General features: G+C 40.1%; 1 protein-coding gene across 3 annotated transcripts in view; it reads left to right on the top strand.

Annotated features, from left to right (window-relative positions):
* Positions 1-18,768, top strand: part of CYLC1 (cylicin 1) — a 110,840-nt gene that overhangs the window by 41,512 nt on the left and 50,560 nt on the right. For 2 of the 3 annotated variants that reach the window (XM_077887607.1, XM_077887609.1), the window contains exon 2: positions 8,940-9,020. The exons of the other annotated variant lie outside the window; for it this stretch is intronic. In XM_077887607.1, coding sequence (XP_077743733.1) covers positions 8,940-9,020 — 81 coding nt within the window. The remainder of the gene's footprint in view (positions 1-8,939; positions 9,021-18,768) is intronic. 3 annotated transcript variants of the gene reach the window in all.

The raw sequence follows: 18,768 nt of genomic DNA, 5'->3' as shown, positions 1-18,768 counted from the left end.
CCCATCCAATGACTGAGAGATCCTCTCAGGCCGTGATGCTGCTTGGAGTGAACCCTACACACTCCAGCAGCCCAACCACCATCACTCCTGGGAGAGGGGGTGTTGTATTGCCACAATCGTGCAGCTTCATGAGCTCCTGCTTGGAGAGTGGTCGCCTGACTGTGTTGCAGTTTCATGGTTTATGACAACAACTAGTAGAAAGCCCACTCATGGACTCACTGATTGCAGCTGGCTTACCTGCCCTGATGCTGGGGAACTCTGCTGCACTCAGGCACCTATATTATTTCTGTGACCTTGGTGATCCAGAGACCACACTGTCTGACCAAGGATTCTGCCCCATGTCACCACCTCAGTTCCTTTCAGTCAGGGAAGACCCTCACTAGGGCAGACTTCTAAGTTGTGATTTTGCTCTCTGCTGCTATTTCACTTTCCAGTAGCCAGCTTAGTGGGGCTCATCACCCCCCTCAGTTTATCATCCCATATATTACCTTAGATTCACTTCTGTGCACCTCCTACCTTGCAGAAAGTGGTTGATTTTCTATTTGTAGGATTGCATCAATTCTATTCTTAGAACTCTTTTTGAGTTCACTATTCTGCTGAATTCCTGGGACCAGACAAAACTAAGGTCTCCTACTCCTCTGTCATTGTGGAAATTTTAAAACTCCAAATTTTAGTGAATCTTGTTGCAGGGACCTGCACTTTTCCTCCCAGGTGAAGGAGAGTCTCGCTATGCTTCTATCTTTTGCTGGACTTCTGCCAGGAAAGCAGTTGCCTGACCATGCAATTATTTCCAATTTATGACAACATAAAGCAGAAAGACAGCCCCTAGACTCACTGTTATCAGCCGGCTTCCCTGTTCCTATGCCTAGGAACTCTGCGACACTCAGGCACCTCCATTCATCTTGTTATCCCAGGGATTCTAAGACTGAGATGTCACACTTGGGGTTCTTCCTCACTTAGTCACCTGACCATCTTTAAGCCATGGATGTACCCCACTGTAGCAGATTTCTAAAAGTTCTGATTTTGCATTCCCATGCTTATAATACTTTGTGGTACCTCCTTTAGCAGGCTTCCTCCCCTCTGCCGTAACCTCAGAAATATCAATGCTGATTCAAGTCTCTAAACCACCTGTCTTTCAGCAAGTTATTGCTTTTCTACTCATAGAAATACAGCATTTTTTTCCTCAGGTCTCCATTTGATTTCTCAGGTGTTCAGAATGATTTGATCGCTATCACCTGAATTCAAAGGACCAGAGAAACTTAGTCTTCCCTACATCTCTGCTACCTTAGCTTCTCCAATATGTAATTACTTTGGTTTTGTTGTTTTATACTTGTTTTTGTACTTTTCCCTAATCCTCTTGCTCTTTTTCCTTGTTTGGTGCTTTTCTATAGTAACATGTTTGGATTATTTTCTTTTTTTTTAACTTTTTTTTAATTTATTTTTTATTGGTGTTCAATTTACTAACATACAGAATAACCCCCAGTGCCCGTCACCCATTCACTCCCACCCCCCGCCCTCCTCCCCTTCTACCACCCCTAGTTCGTTTCCCAGAGTTAGCAGTCTTTACGTTCTGTCTCCCTTACTGATATTTCCCACACATTTCTTCTCCCTTCCCTTATATTCCCTTTCACTATTATTTATATTCCCCAAATGAATGAGAACATATAATGTTTGTCCTTCTCTCTCTCTCTCTCTATTCCTTTGCATATCTATAGCTTTTCTTTTTCTTTTTTTTTGTTTTTTTAATAATAAATTTATTTGTATTGGTGTTCAGTTTGCCAACATACAGAATAATACCCAGTGCTCATCCCGTCAAGTGCCCCCCTCAGTGCCCGCCACCCAGTCACCCCTCCCACCCTCCTCCCCTTCCACCACCCCCTAGTTCTTTTCCCAGAGTTAGGAGTCTTTATCTTCTGTCTCCCTTTCTGATATTTCCCACACATTTCTTCTCCCTTCCCCTCTATTCCCTTTCACTATTATTTATATTCCCCAAATGAATTAGACCATATAATGTTTGTCCTTCTCTGATTGACTCATTTCATTCAGCATAATACCCTCCAGTTCCATCCACATTGAAGCAAATGGTGGGTATTTGTCATTTCTAATGGCTGACTAATATTCCATTGTATACATAAACCAAATCGTGTTTATCCATTCATCTTTCGATGGACACCAAGGCTCCTTCCACAGTTTGGCTATTGTGGCCATTGCTGCTATAAACATCGGGGTGCAGGTGTCCCTGCGTTTCATTGCATCTGTATCTTTGGGGTAAATCCCCAGCAGTGCAATTGCTGGGCCGTAGGGCAGATCTATTTTTAACACTTTGAGGAACCTCCACACAGTTTTCCAGAGTGGCTGCACCAGTTCACATTCCCACCAACAGTGTAAGAGGGTTCCCTTTTCTCCGCATCCTCTCCAACATTTGTGGTTTCCTGCCTTCTTAATTTTCCTCATTCTCACTGGTGTGAGGTGGTATCTCATTGTGGTTTTGATTTGTATTTCCCTGATGGCAAGTGATGTTTTGTTTTGTTTTTGAAATTCAATTTGCCAACATATAGTATAACACCCAGTGCTCATCCCATTGAGTGCCCTTCTCAGTGCCCATCACCCAGTTACCCCAAGCCCTCCACCTACCCTTCCACAACCCTTTGTTCATTTCGCATAGTTAGGAGCCTCTCATGGTTTTTCTCCCTCTCTAATTTTCCCGCTCAGTTCCCGTCCTTTCCCTTAAAATCTCTCTCACTATTTCTTATATTCCCCATATGAGTGAAGCCGTATGATGATTGTCCTTCTCCAACTGACTTACTTCACTCAGCATAATACCCTCCAGTTCTATCCATGTTGAAGCAAATGGTGGGTATTTGTCCTTTCTGATGGCTTAGTAATACTTCATTGTATATATAGATCACATATTCTTTATCCATTTATCTGTTGAAGGACATTGTGGCTCCTTCCACAGTTTGGTTATTGTGGACATTGCTTCTATAAACATTGGGGTGCAAGTGTCCCAGCATTTCACTACATCTATATCTTTGGGGTAAGTACCGGGTACTTACACCAAGGTACCCAGGATATTTCACTACATCTGTATCTTTGGGGTAAGTACCCAGTGCAATTTCTGGGTCATAGGGTAGCTCTATTTATAACTCTTTGAGGAACCTCCACACTGTTATCCAGAGAGGCTGTACCGGTTTGCTTTCCCACCAGCAGTTCAAGAGGGATCCCTCTTCTTCACATCCCTAAAACATTTGTTGTTTCCTGTCTTAATTTTCCCCATTCTCACTGGTGTAAGACAGTATCTCATTGTGGTTTTGATTTGTATTTCCCAGAGGACAAGTAATGGAGAGCATTTTCTCATGTGTTTTTTGGCCAAGTGTATGTCTTCTTTGGTAAAATTTCTGTTCATGTCTTTTGCCCATTTCATGACTCGATTGTTTATTTTTTGGGTTTTGAGTTTAATAAGTTCTTTATAGATCTTGGATACTAGCCCTTTATTTGATATATCAATTGCAAACATCTTCTCCCATTCTGTAGGTTGTCTTTTAGTTTTGTTAACTGTTTCTTTTGTTGTACAGAAGCTTTTTATCTTAATGAAGTCCCAATAATTCATTTTTGGTTTGGTTTCTCTTGCCTTGATAGATGTATCTTGCGAGAAGTTGCTGTGGCCCGTGTTCTCCTCTATTATTTTGATGGATTCTTCTCTCCATTTAAATTGTTCAACCATTTTGAGTTTATCTTTGGTTATGGTATAACGGAATCGTCTAGTTCATTCTTCTGCATGTGGCTGTCCAATTTTCCCAGCACCATTTCTTGAAGAGACTGTCCTTTTTCCAATGGATATTCTTTCCTACTTTGTTGAATATTACTTGACCATAGAGTTGTGGGACCATTTCTGGATCCTCTCTTCTGTTCCATTGATCTGTGTCTGTGTTTGTGCCAGTACCGCACTGTCTTGATGATCACAGCTTTGTAGTAGAACTTGAAATCCGGCTTTGTGATGCCACCGGCTCTGGTTTTCTTTTTCAATATTCCCCTGGCTATTCGAGGTCTTTTCTGATTACACACAAATTTTATTTGTTCCAACTCTCTAAAGAAAGTCCATGGTATTTTGATAGGGATTGCATTAAATGTGTACATTTCCCTGGGTAGCATAGACATTTTCACAATATTAATTCTTCCATTCCATGAGCATGGAATATCTTTCCATTTCTTTGTGTCTTCCTCAATTTCTTTCAGACGTGTTCTGTAGTTTTTAGGGTATAGATCATTTACCTCTTTGGTTAGGTTTATCCCTAAGTATCTTACGCTTTTGGGTGCAATTTTAAATGGATGGGATTGACTCCTTAATTTCTCTTTCTTCAATCTCATTGTTAGTGTACAGAAATGCCACTGATTTCTGAGCAGTGATTTTGTATCTTGCCACATTGCCGAATTGCTGTATGAGTTCTAGCAGTCTTGGGGTGGACTCTTTTGGCTTTTATATACAGTATGATATTATCTGTGAAGAGAGAGTTTGACTACTCCTTTTCCTATTTGAATGCCTTTAATTTCTTTTTTTTTTTTTTTTGGCTTATTGCTGACGTTAGGACTTCTAATACTATGTTGAATAACAGTGGTGAGGCTGGACATACCTGAAATGGTCCTAATCTTAGGGGAAAGGCTTTCAGTTTTTTTCCCATTGAGAATGATATTCATCATGGGCTTTTCATATATGGCTTTTAAGGTGCTGAAGAAAGTTCTCACTTTCCCTAAACTTTGAGGAATTTTGATCCGGAATCAATACTGTATTTTGTCAAATGCTTTCTCTGCATCGATTGAGAGGATCATACAGTTCTTGTTTTTTCTCTTGTTGATATGATCTATCCTATGGATTGTTTTAAGATCAGTGAACCTGGGATCCCTGGGTGGCGCAGCGGTTTGGCGCCTGCCTTTGGCCCAGGGCGCGATCCTGGAGACCCGGGATCGAATCCCACATCGGGCTCCCGGTGCATGGAGCCTGCTTCTCCCTCTGCCTATGTCTCTGCCTCTCTCTCTCTGTCTCTCTGTGACTATCATAAATAAATAAAAGTTAAAAAAAAATAAAAGTAACTTTAAAAAAAAAAATAAGATCAGTGAACCAGCCTTGCTTCCTGGGGATAAATCTCACTTGGTCATGGTGAATAATCTTAATGTACTGTTGGATCTTACTGGCTAGTATCTTATTGAGAATTTTTGAATCCGAGTTAATTAGGGATATTGGTCTATACTTTTGCTTTTTGGTTGGGTTTTTGTCTGGATTTGGAATCAAGGTATTCTTGGCCTCATAAAATGAGTTTGGTAGTATTCAATCCCTTTCTATCCTTCAGAACAGTTTTAGTAGAATAGGTATTATTTCTTCTTTAACGTTTGATAGAATTTCCCAAGGAAGCCATCTGACCCTGGACTTTTGTGTCTTGGGAGGTTTTGGATGACTGCTTCAATTTCCTTTCTGGTTATTGGCCTGATCAGGTTTTCTATTTCTTCCTATTCCAGTTTTGTTAATTTGTGGTTTTCCAGAAATGCATCCATTTCTTCTAAATTGCCTAATTTTTTGACATATAGCTGCTCATAATACATTTTTAACATCGTTTGTGTTTCCTTGATATTGGTTGTGATGTGTCCTCTTTCAGTTGTGATTTTATTATTTTGAGTCTTTTTTTCTTTTTTATAAGGCTGGCTAGGAGTTTATCTTATTAATTCTTTCAAAGAACCACCTCCTGGTTTTGTTGATCCTTTCTACAGTTTTTCTGTTTCTATTTAATTGAGTTCTCCCCAAATCTTTATGATCTCTCTTCTTCTGCTTTGTGTAGGTTTTATTTGCTGTTCTTTTCCCAATTCTTTTAGGTGCAAGGTTAGCTTGTGTGTTTTAGCTTTTTCAAATTTTTGAAACAGGTTTGTATTGTGATGTATTTCCCTCTTAGGAGTTGCTTTTACTGCATCCCAAAGATTTTGAATGGTTGCATCTTTATTTTCATTATTTTCCATGAATCTTTTTAATTCTTCTCTAATTTCCTGGTTGACCCATTCATCTTGTAGCATGATGCCCTTTAACCTCCATGTATTTGAGTCTCTTCCAAATTTAATCCTGTGATTGAGTTCTAGTTTCAAAGCATTGTGGTCTGACAATATGCAGGAGACAATCCCAGTCTTTTGGTATCCGTTGAGTCCTGACTTGTGACACAGTATGTGGTCTATTCTGGAGAAAGTTCCATATGCACTTGAGAAGAATTTGTATTCAGTTGTGTTTGGATGGAAAGTTCTGTAAATATCTGTGAAATCTGTTTGGTCCAGTGTATCATTTAAGGGCCTTGTTTCTTTGTTGATATTCTGCTTAGAAGTTCTGTCATTGCAGAAAGTGCCATGTTGAAGTCTCCTACTATTAGTGTATTATTCTCTAAGTATGTCTTTACTTTGGTTATTAATTGATATACTTGGCAGCTCCCACATAAGGGGCATAAATATTCATGATCATTAGGTCTCCTTGTTGGAAAGACCCTTTAAGTATGATATAGTGTCCCTCTTCCTCTCTTACTACTACAGTCTTTGGTATAAACATTATCTGATATGAGGATTGCTACCCCAGCTTTCTTTTGAGGATTATTTGAATGGTAAATGCTTATCCACCCTTTCATTTTCAGGCTGGAGGTGTCCTTAGGTCTAAAATGAGTCTCTTATAGACAGCAAATAGATGGGTCTTGCTTTTTTATCCAGTCGGAAACCTTGCATCTTTTGATGGAATAATTTAGCTCATTCACATTCAAAGTAACTATTGAAAGATATGAATTTAGTGTCATCGTATTACCTATTCAGTTCCTGGTTTTGTTTTGTTTTTTTTTTTTGGATTATTTCCTTGGGCTTTGTCTTTCTTTTACTGGGTTCTCCCTTAAAATTTCTTACAGAACTTGTTTGGTGGTCACATATTCTTTCACTTTCTGCCTATTCTGGAAGCTCTTTATCTCTCCCTCTATTCTGAATGACAGGTCTGATGGATAAAGTGTTCTTGGCTGCATATTCTTCTCATTTAGTACCCTGAATATATCTTGCCAGGCTTTTCTGGCCTGCTAACTCTCTGTGGATAGGTCTGCTGTTAATCTGACTTCTCTCCCACATATATTAAGAATCTCTTGTCTCATGCCACTTTAAAAATTTTCTTTTTATCATTGAAATTTGTAAGTTCCACCATTAAATGTTGAGGTATTTAACAGTTTTTATTGATTTTTGTGGGGGTTCTCTCTATCTCTTGGATCTGAATGCCTGTTACCTTCCCCAGATTAGGGAGGTTCTCACCTATGATTTTTTCAAATATATTTTGTGGTCCTCTCTCACTCTCAGCCTCTTCTGGAATCCCAATTATACTTAAATTATTTGTTCTCAGGCTATCATTTTTTCCCCTAAGCCTTTCCTCATGGTCTGTTAATTGCTTTTCTCTTTTTTCCTCAGCTTCCTTCCTTACCATCAACTTGTCTACTATGTCACTCAGTCTCTCCTCCACCTCGTAACCCTAGCAGTTAGGCCTTCTAGTTTGGATTGCATCTCATTTAATATATTTAAAATGTCAGCCTGATTAGATTTCAATTCTGCAGTAACGAAGTCTCCAGAGTCCTCCCAAGCCACCAATAGCTTATAATTGTGTTTCTGAATTGACTTTCTGACATCTTATTGAAGTCCAAATTCTGTAATTCTGTGGCAGAGAGTGCTGTTCCTGGTTCATTCTTTTGTGGTGAACTCTTCCTTCTCGTCATTTTGTCTAGTGCAGAGTGGCTGTATGTGTGGGCTGAGTCAAAAATATTAACCACAACCTAAGTACAATACACCATAGATGATTCTGAACAGGTTAGAGACTGAAAAATAAAAGAAAAAGAAGAGCAAAACAAAATAAAATAAAAGGACCACTAAAGTGAAAAACAAATTTTAAAACAAAATAGTGGGGCAGCCCGGGTGACTCAGTGGTTTAGCGCTGCCTTCAGCCCAGGGCGTGATCCTGGAGACCTGGGATTGAGTCCCATGTTGGGCTCCCTGCATGGATCCTGTTTCTCCCTCTGCCTGTGTCTCTGCCTCTCTCTCTCTCCTCTCTGTGTTCTCATGAATAAATGAATAAAATATTAAAAAAATAAAACAAAATAGTAAAAATAAAAGGCCAAAATCCACAAAGAAGAAGAAAAAAGAAAAAAAAAGAAAATTAAAATAAAAGTAAAAAAGAGAAAAAATTCAGGGCTGGGGTATGGTGGTGGTGAAGAAGTGGCATTGGAAAGAGAAGGTAGTCCCCCTGAGGTGTGCTAAAGGGTGATCCTCTTGGTTCTGAGTGTATTTTGTTCCATATATTAGAAGTTGCTCGATCCCATATTTATTTAAACCAGCAATATTTATATAAAGCCTCAACACTGACCACCAAAACATAAACAAGATAAAAGAGGGGGCAGAATGTGAAGGAAGAGAGAATGCAATCTCACATAATGAACCAGTATGGTATTCCACTTCTTTCTGGGTGTATGTTGTTAATATTTAGAAGGTATTAACTTCTACCATTGTAAAATAATATGAGGCAGAAACAACAAAAACAAAACAAAAAAAAAGCCATATCTTGTATATCTTTCAAAGTTAAATTGAATGCCTTGAAGAGTGTCCAGTAGTGAAAAAATATATCTAAGACATAATTGTAGAAATATGAAAGTCAAATAGGAATTAAAAAAAACTTAAAAATGAAGAAGTGGTAAAATATTGTAGTTCAGGTGGGAAAGGAGAAAAAATATTGGAAATTTTTAGTCTGTTATAAAAATGAGTCATCACGGAAAAAGGAAAAGAAAAAAGAAAAAAAAGAGGACCCTCTAATTCCATATATTATTTTCCCTTGGTTTTCCCTCTGTCCTGGAGCTTTCCAGCACCGCTTGGTCAATAAAGTTGCTCTTCCCTTGTTCTTCCAGCTGGTCTTCTGGGGCAGGGTTCTGCTGTGCTGATTCTCAGTTGTCTGTGCCTGGGTGGAGATGTCCCACACCTTGCTCAGTGTAAGCTGTTCATCCTGTGAGTTCTTTGTTCCCTGGTGGCCCCATCTCTTCCACTCATAAGGTAAAACAAAGAGGAAAAACAACAACAGCGGCCAGATTTCCAGTTCTGGAGTTGAGCTCCCTGTGAGTAACTAGCCACATTATCCCAGTCAGCACTGTTCTAGATCTTCCCTAGGGGCTCCCTCTCCTGAATGGAATGGGGACATAGCCACCTCAGTCTGGAGCTGGCCTGCCTAACCGACTGTCTTCTTCCCTAGTGCCCCAGAGAGCTGCAGTGCTCCAGCCCTTTACAGATATCAGATCTCAGTTTGCAGTGAGATTCCCCCAGGCACCCCCTCCTCATATAGTGCCTCCAGGAATCTTAAGGCTTCACTGCCCCTCCAGTGATTTTGTCTGAATTCCCTGCTAAGCTTTTTTCAATCAGGGAAAACTCTGGCTCACGTCTATAAAGTTACTGCTTCTTCAGGGCTGGGCTTTCCTGTCCCAGAGGCTATCACCACTCTGCTTTATTCCCACTCCTCATGGATCCCTCCTTTCTTTTTCTTTCTTTCTTTCTTTCTTTCTTTCTTTCTTTCTTTCTTTCTTTCTTTTTCTCTTTCTTTCTTTCTTTCTTTTTTTCTTTCTTTCTTTCTTTTTTTCCTTCTTTCTTTCTTTCTTCCTTCTTTCTTTCTTTCTTTCTTTCTTTCTTTCTTTCTTTCTTTCTTTCTTTCTTTCTTTCTTTCTTTCTTTCTTTCTTTCTTTCTTTCTTCTTTCCTTTTTGCCTTCTTAGCTTGTTAGAAGGGAAATCTTTTCTCTCTGTAGCCTTCCAGCTGTTCTCTCTTTAAATCTCAGGTTGAATTCATAGGTGTTAAGGATGGTTTGAAAGTTATCTAGGTAAGTTTGTGGGACCAGGTGAGTTAAGGACCACTACCCTTCTACCATCTTCAAGAGCCAAGTTTTTTTTTTTTTTCATTTGTGGTTTCCACGTGCTCATATATAACTTATCATGTATATAACCATCTTTTTTAAAAAGATTATTTATTTATTTATTCATGAAAGACAGAGACAGAGAGGAAGAGACATATCCAGAGGGAGAAGCAGGCTCCATGCAGGGAGCCTAATGTGGGAATTGATTCTGGGACTCCAGGATCACACCCTGAGTTGAAGCAAATGTTTAACTGCTGAGCCACCCAGGCGTCCCTGCATATAACCATATTTATTAAATTGACAGTCATCTAAGTTGAACCCATTCTAAAAGCACTAAATATTTACCTCTCCTACTTACATTTATGTATATAATATCATTTACATCCTTTTATTTTGTGAATTCCTTGCCTGGTTTTTATATGTATAATTGTTTTTACTGCTTTTGGGCTTTAACTTCCTTGCTGGTTTAATAAGTGATTATTTTACTACTGTTATTATGTTTGTTTTAATTTGTTTTTTTTAATAAATTAACTTTTTATTGGTGTTCAATTTACCAACATACAGAATAACACCCAGTGCTCATTCCGTAAAGTGTCCCCCTCAGTGCCCGTCACCCACTCACCCCCACCCCCCGCCCTCCTCCCCTTCCACCACCCCTAGTTCGTTTTCCAGAGTTAGGAGTCTTTATGTTCTGTCTCCCTTTCTGATATTTCCCAAACACTTCTTCTCCCTTCCATTATATTCCCTTTCATTATTATTTATATTCCCCAAATGAATGAGAACATACACTGTTTGTCTTTCTCCGATGACTTACTTCACTCAGCATACTACCCTCCAGTTCCTGGGATTCCTCAGTGGCACAGCGGTTTGGCACATGCCTTTGGCCCAGGGAGCGATCCTGAAGACACGGGATCGAATCCCACATCGGGCTCCTGGTGCATGGACCCTGCTTCTCCCGCTGCCTGTGTCTCTGCCTGTCTCTCTCTTTCTCTGTATGACCATCATAAATAAATAAAAATTTAAAAAAGATTTGAAAAAATACCCTCCAGTTCCATCCACGTTGTGGCAAATGGTGGGTATTTGTCATTTCTAATGGCTGACTAATATTCCATTGTATACATAAACCACATCTTCTTTATCCATTCATCTTTCAATGGACACCGAGGCTCCTTCCACAGTTTGGCTATTGTGGACATTGCTGCTAGAAACATCGGGGTGCAGGTGTCCCGGCGTTTCATTGCATCTGAATCTTTGGGGTAAATCCCCAACAGTGCAATTGCTGGGTCGTAGGGCAGGTCTACTTTTAACTCTTTGAGGAACCTCCACACAGTTTTCCAGAGTGGCTGCAGCAGTTCACATTCCCACCAACAGTGTAAGACGCTTCCCTTTTCTCCGCAACCTCTCCAACATTTGTGGTTTCCTGCCTTGTTAATTTGCCCCATTCTCGCTGGTGTGAGGTGGTATCTCATTGTGGTTTTGATTTGTATTTCCCTGATGGCAACTGATGCAGAGCATTTTCTCATGTGCATGTTGGCCATGTCTATGTCTTCCTCTGTGAGATTTCTCATCATGTCTTTTGCTCATTTCATGATTGGATTGTTTGTTTCTTGGGTGTTGAGGTTAAGAAGTTCTTTATAGATCTTGGAAACTAGCCCTTTATCTGATATATCATTTGCAAATATCTTCTCCCATTCTGTAGGTTGTCTTTTAGTTTTGTTGACTGTATCATTTGCTGTGCAAAAGCTTCTTATCTTGATGAAGTCCCAATAGTTCATTTATGCTTTTGTTTCTTTTGCCTTTGTGGATGTATCTTGCAAGAAGTTACTGTGACCAAGTTCAAAAAGGGTGTTGCCTGTCATCTCCCCTAGGATTTTGATGGACTCTAGTCTCACATTTAGATCTTTCATCCATATTGAGTTTATCTTTGTGTATGGTGAAAGAGAGTGGTCTAGTTTCATTCTTTGCATGCGGATGTCCAATTTTCCCAGCACCATTTATTGAAGAGACTGTCTTTCTTCCAATGGATAGTCTTTCCTCCTTTATCGAATATTAGTTGACCATAAAGTTCAGGGTCCACTTCTGGGTTCTCTATTGTGTTCCATTGATCTGTGTGTCTGTTTTTGTGCCAGTACCACACTGTCTTGATGACCACAGCTTTGTAGTACAACCTGAACTCTGGCATTGTGATGCCCCCAGATATGGTTTTCTTTTTTTAAAATTCCCCTGGCTATTTGGGGTCTTTTCTGATTCCACACAAATCTTAAAATAATTTGTTCTTACTCTCTGAAGAAAGTCCATGGTATTTTAATAGGGTTTGCATTAAACGAGTAAATTGCCCTGGGTAACATTGACATTTTCACAATATTAATTCTGCCAATCCATGAGCATGGAATATTTTTCCATCTCTTTGTGTCTTCCTTAATTTCTTTCAGAAGTGTTCTATAGTTTTTAGGGTATAGACCCTTTACCTCTTTGGTTAGGTTTATTCCTAGGTCTCTTATGCTTTTGGGTGCAATTGTAAATGGGATTGACTCCTTAATTTCTCTTTCTTCAGTCTAATTGTTAGTGTATTGAATGCCATTGATTTCTGGGCATTGATTTTGTATCCTGCCATGCTACCAAATTGCTGTGTGAGTTCTAGCAATCTTGGGGTGGAGGCTTTTGGGTTTTCTATGCAGACTATCATGTCATCGGCGAAGAGGGAGAGTTTGACCTCTTCTTTACCAATTTGAATGCCTTTAATGTCTTTTTGTTGTCTGATTGCTGAGGCTAGGACTTCCAATACTATGTTGAATAGCAGTGGTGAGAGTGGACATCCCTGTCTTGTGCCTGATCTTAGGGGAAAGGCTCCCAGTGCTTCCCCATTGAGAATGATATTTGCTGTGGGCTTTTTGTAGATGGCTTTTAAGATGTTGAGGAAAGTTCCCTCTATCCCTACACACTGAAGAGTTTTGATCAGGAATGGATGCTGTATTTTGTCAAATGCTTTCTCTGCATCTAATGAGAGGATCATATGGTTCTTGGTTTTTCTATTGCTGATATGATGAATCACGTTGATTGTTTTACAAGTGTTGAACCAGCCTTGTGTACCAGGATAAATCCTACGTGGTCTTGGTGAATAATTTTCTTAATGTGCTTTGGATCCGATTAGCTAATATCTTTTTGAGAATTTTTGCATCCATGTTCATCAGAGATATTGGTCTGTAATTCTCCTTTTTGGTGGGGTCTTTGTCTGGTTTTGGAATTAACGTAGTGCTGGCCTCATAAAATGAATTTGGAGGTACTCCATCTCTTTCAATCTTTCCAAACAGCTTTAGGAGAATAGGTATGGTATCTTCTTTAAATGTTTGTTAGAATTCCCCTGGAAAGCCATCTGGCCCTGGTCTTTTTTGTCTTGGGAGGTTTTTGATGAGTGCTTCAATTTCCTCCATGGTTTTTGGCCTGTTCAGGTTTTCTATTTCTTCCTGTTCCAATTTTGGTAGTTTGTGGCTTTCCAGGAATGTGTCCATTTCTTCTAAATTGCCTAATTTATTGGCGTATAGCTGTTCATAATATGTGTTTAAAATTGTTTGTATTTCCTTGGTGTTGGTAGTGATCTCTCCTTTCTCATTCATGATTTTATTAATTTGAGTCTTCTCTCACTTCTTTTTAATAAGGTTGGTTAATGGTTTATCTATCTTTTTAATTTTTTCAAAGAACCAACTCCTGGTTCTGTCGATCTGTTCCACAGTTCTTCTGGTCTCGATTTCGTTGAGTTCTGTTCGGATTTTAATTAATTCTCTTCTGCTGGGCGTAGGGTCCATCTGCTGTTTTTTCTCTAGCTCCTTTATGTGTAAGGTTAGCTTTTGTATTTGAGTTCTTTCCAGTTTTTGAATGGATGCTTGTATTGCGATGTATTTCCCCCTCAGGACTGCTTTTGCTGCATCCAAAGATTTTGAACGGTTGTATTTTCATTCTCATTAGTTTCCATGAATCTTTTTAATTCTTCCTTAATTTCCTGGTTGACCCTTTCATCTTTCAGCAGGATGGTCCTTAACCTCCAGGTGTCTGAGGTCCTTCCAAACTTCTTGTTGTGAGTTAGTTCTAACTTCAAGAATTGTGGTCTGAGAATATGCAGGGGACAATCCCAATCTTTTGGTATCGGTTAAGACCTGATTTGTGACCCAGTATGTGGTCTATTCTGGAGAAAGTTCCATGTGCACTTGAGAAGAATGTGTATTCATTTGAGTTTGGATGTAAAGTTCTGTAGATATCTGTGAAATCCATCTGGTCCAGTGTATCATTTAAAGCTCTCGTTTCTTTGGAGATGTTGTGCTTAGAAGACCTATCGAGTATAGAAAGAGCTAGATTAAAGTCACCAAGTATAAGTGTATTATTATCAAAGTATTTCTTCACTTTGGTTATTAATTGGTTTAAATATTTGGCAGCTCCCACATTCGGGGCATATATATTGTGGATTGTTAAGTCCTCTTGTTGTATAGATCCTTTAAGTATGAGATAGTGTCCCTCTTCATCTCTCACTACAGTCTTTGGGGTAAATTTTAGTTTATCTGATATAAGGATGGCTACCCCTGCTTTCTTTTGAGGACCATTTAAATGGTAAATGGTTCTCCAACCTTTTATTTTCAGGTTGTAGGTGTCCTTCTGTCTAAAATGAGTCTCTTGTAGACAGCAAATAGATGGGTCCTGCTTTTTTATTCAGTCTGAAACCCTGCGCCTTTTGATGGGGTCATTAAGCCCGTTCATGTTTAGAATTGTATTGACATATATGAGTTTAGTGTCATCATGATATCTATTCATTCCTTGTTTTTGTGGATTGTTCCATTGAACTTCTTCTTAAAGGGGAATTTTAGGAGTCCCTTTAAAATTTCTTGCAGAGCTGGTTTGGAGGTCACATATTCTTTCAGTTCCTGTCTGTCTTGGAAGCTCTTTATCTATCCTCCCATTTTGAATGAGAACCTTGCTGGATAAAGTATTCTTGGTTGCATGTTCTTCTCATTTAAGACCCTGAATATATCCTGCCAGCCCTTTCTGGCCTGCCAGGTCTCTGTGGAGAGGTCTGCTGTTACCCTAATACTCCTTCCCATATATTTTGGGATTTCTTGTGTTTTGCTGCTTTAAGGATCCTCTCTTTATCCTGGAATTTGCTAGCTTCACTATTAAATGTTGAGGTGTTGAATGATTTTTATTGATTTTAGGGGGGGATCTCTATATTTCCTGGATCTGAATGCCTTTTTCCCTTCCCAGATTAGGAGAGTTTTCAACTATGATTTGTTCAAATACATATTCTGGCCCTCTGGCCCTTTTGGTGCCCTCGGGAACCCCAATTAAACGTAGGTTTTTCTTCCTCAGGCTGTCATTTATTTCCCTTAGTCTATCCTCATGGTCTTTTAACTGTTTGTCTCTTTTTTCCTCAGTTTCCCTCTTTGCCATCAACTTGTCTTCTATGTCACTCACTTGTTCTTCCACCTTGTTAACTCTCGTCATTAGGACTTCTAGTTTGGATTGCATCTCATTCAATTGATTTTTAATTTCTGTCTGATTAGATCTAAATTCTGCAGTCATGAAGTCTCTTGAGTCCTTTATGCTTTTTTCTAGAGCCACCAGGAGCTGTATAATAGTGCTTCTGAATTGGCTTTCTGACATCGAATTGTAATCCAGATTTTGTAACTCTGTGGGAGAGAGGACTGTTTCTGATTCTTTCTTTTGAGGTGAGGTTTTCCTTCTAGTCATTTTGCTCAGTGCAGAGTGGCCAAAAACAAGTTTTATTGGGAAAAGGAGAAAAAGAGAGAGGAAAGGAAAGAAAAGAGAAAAAGAAAAAAGAAAAAAGGAAGAAAAAAGGAAAAAAGAGAAGAAAACGAGAAAGAAAAAGAAAGAAAGTTGAAAAAAAAGTGTGGGGGAAGCAATCAGAAATCAAAAAGAAAAAAAAAACACGGGGGAGTATCTTCTGATTCTGTATACTTTAAATTCCTTGACTTCCCCTGTAACTTGTCTGTCTAGCTGGTCTTCTGGGGGAGGGGCCTGTTGTGCTGATTTTCAGGTGTTACCACTTGGGGGAGCTGCTCTGCCCCCTGCCTGGTGCAGGGCTCAGTGGGGGTTGTTTACCCTTTGAGGCCCCTGGAGGAACCACCCCAGTGGTGCTCTGGAAACCTGGATTCAGCCCCCGCAGTAACTAAGGAGCTCTCTGTCTGCAGGGCCTGGAGGCTCTAGGGTGCGGCCAATGATCTGCTCGGCCCCGGGCAGGAGTTTCCTTGCTGTCCTGTGCCCTCCCAGCCTCTGCCTGTCCCGGGGGAGGCCGGATCTTGGGCTGTGTCCTGGCGCCATGTGCTCCTGGTCTGAGCTGTTGGATTCACGCTCCCGGCCGCGCAGCTGCATCTCCGCGGAGCCGCCGCCCGAGCCCCTCCAAGCTGCTCCCGGGGCCGCCCTGCGCCCTGCAGTCTTTTAGGCAGCTCGGCCCGGTGTGGCGCACTCTCCTGGGCGCGCAGGTGTCTGTTAGTGTCCCAGGGAGCCTGAGGGCATCCCCGCCCTCCTGGGTCCTGCTCTAACTCCCTGCGAGCCCCTTTCCGCCCGGCAGGTTGGTGCAGCTCCTGCGTCTCCCGGACGGGGCTTTCCTGTCCTGGGGACACTCGCCCTGGCCTCAGCCCGGCTCCTCGCGGGGCCCCTCCCCCTTGGATGCCTTTTGTTTCTTTATTTCTTTTTTTCCCGTCTTCCTACCTTGATAGAAGCGCGAACTCTTCTCACTGTAGCATTTCAGCTGTTCTCTGTTTAAATCTCAGGCCGAATTCGTAGATTTTCAGGATGATTTGAAGGTTTTCTAGGTAATTTGGTAGGGACAGGTGATTTGGGGACCCTGCTCTTCCCCCATCTTGACCCTCCTTGTTTGTATTAATTTGTGAAACTTTTTCCTTTTATAATTTTCTTACTTTTGATTATGGTCTTCTCTTTCCAGTTAAAAAAAAATCCCTTTATTTTTTATTTTATTTTCACTTGTTTTTATTGAAGTTCAAAAATATTAAAAATTAAAAATAAAAAAGGAGTCTTGGGTAGCCTGGTTGGCTCAGCGGTTTAGTGCCACCCTCAGCCCAGGGTCTGATCCTAGAGACCCGAGATGGAGTCCTGCGTTGGGCTCCCTGCATGGAGCCTGCTTCTCCCTCTGCCTGTATTTCTGCCTCTCTCTCTCTCTCTCTCTCTCTTTCTCTCCCTCGTGAATAAATAATAAAATCTTTAAAAAGAAAAAAGGAGTCTTACCAAAAAATGAACCTGAACCTAATCAATCTTCTAAGTCTAGCCACTGATTTTCAGAAAATGTGGAGAATGAAGGAATAAGCTAAATGACACCCAAACACAGAATGTGAAATTCTACAGACAAAAAAATATCCCTTTACCATTTATTAGTAGTGATGGGCCTCATTAACTTTTTTTTCTTAGGGAAACTCTTTGTATTTTTTTTTATTCTGAATAATAACATTGCTGGATAGAGTATTCTTGGTTCCAGGTACTTTTTCCCTTTAAGTATTTTGAATTTATCATGCCATTCTCTTCTGGTCTACAAAATATCTGCCAAAATATCAGCTAATTGCCTTATGGGGTTTCCCTTGTATGTAAAGTTTTCCTTTCCTCTTCTGGCTTTTTTTTTTAATTTTTACTTATTTATGATAGTCACACAGAGAGAGAGAGAGAGAGAGAGGCAGAGACATAGGCAGAGGGAGCAGCAGGCTCCATGTACCGGGAGCCTGACATGGGATTCGATCCCGGGTCTCCAGGATCGCGCCCTGGGCCAAAGGCAGGCACCAAACCACTGCGCCACCCAGGGATCCCATCCTCTTCTGGCTTTTAAAACTTATCTCTCTTTATCACTACTTTGTGCCAACTTAATTATTATGTGTTTTGGTGTGGGCATCATGGTTTGATTTCTAAGGGGACTTTCTTTGCCTCCTGGACAGGGATGCCTTTTTCTTTCCCCATATTAGGAAAATTGTCAGTTATTATTTCTTCAAATGTATCTGCTGCCCCCCTTTATCTCTCTCTCCCTCTGGGATCACTAAAATATAAATGTTACTGCACTTGATGTTGCAGAGTTCCTTTAACCTAGTCTCAATTTTCCATTATTTTTTTTCTTTTTGTTATTCAGCTTTGTTGCTTTCCATTACCTTGTCTTCCAGTCCTTCAATCCATTCTTCTGTCTCTTCTAAACTACCATTGGTTACTTTAGTGTATTTTTAATTTCAATAATTGAGTTGTTAATCTCTAGTTTTTTCTTTTTCTAAAATATTTTATTTATTCATTCATGAGAGACACACAGAGAAAGGGAGAGACATAGGCAGAGGGAGAAGTAGGCTCCCCACAGGGAGCCTGCTGCAGGACTGACCTGAACCAGACGCTCAACCATTGAGCCACCCAGGTGCCCGAATTGTTTCTTTTCTAATTTTTTATTTTTTTGCTGAAGGCCTCACTGAGATTTTCCACTCTTAAATTCAGTACATATATTTATGTCCATTACTTTGAACTTTTTACAAAGCATATTGCTTATCTCCATTGTATTTAAATCTCTTGCTATGGTTTTGTCCTGGTCTTTCATTGGAGTGTATTATTGTTTCCTCATTTGTAAAACTCTGTGTGTTTATTTCTATGTATTAGGAAGCCAGTTACATATCCTGATTTTGAAGGTAGTGACCTTATGAAGAAATCTTGTGGTGCCCTGTACTGCAATGTCCCCTGTTCATCACAACCAGGTCCTTTGGGCATGTATCCTATGTTTGTTTTGTGCACCCTACTATTGTGTGTGGGTCTCATTTGCCTTTAGTCCACTCAGCTGCAATGGCCTGTTTTATCTTTTGTGGTC

Source organism: Canis aureus, chromosome X (assembly GCF_053574225.1).
Source record: "Canis aureus isolate CA01 chromosome X, VMU_Caureus_v.1.0, whole genome shotgun sequence".
In the NCBI taxonomy this organism is placed as follows: domain Eukaryota; kingdom Metazoa; phylum Chordata; class Mammalia; order Carnivora; family Canidae; genus Canis; species Canis aureus.
The sequence above is the reverse complement of the archived record's forward strand: the minus strand, read 5'-3'. Positions and strand labels throughout refer to the sequence as shown.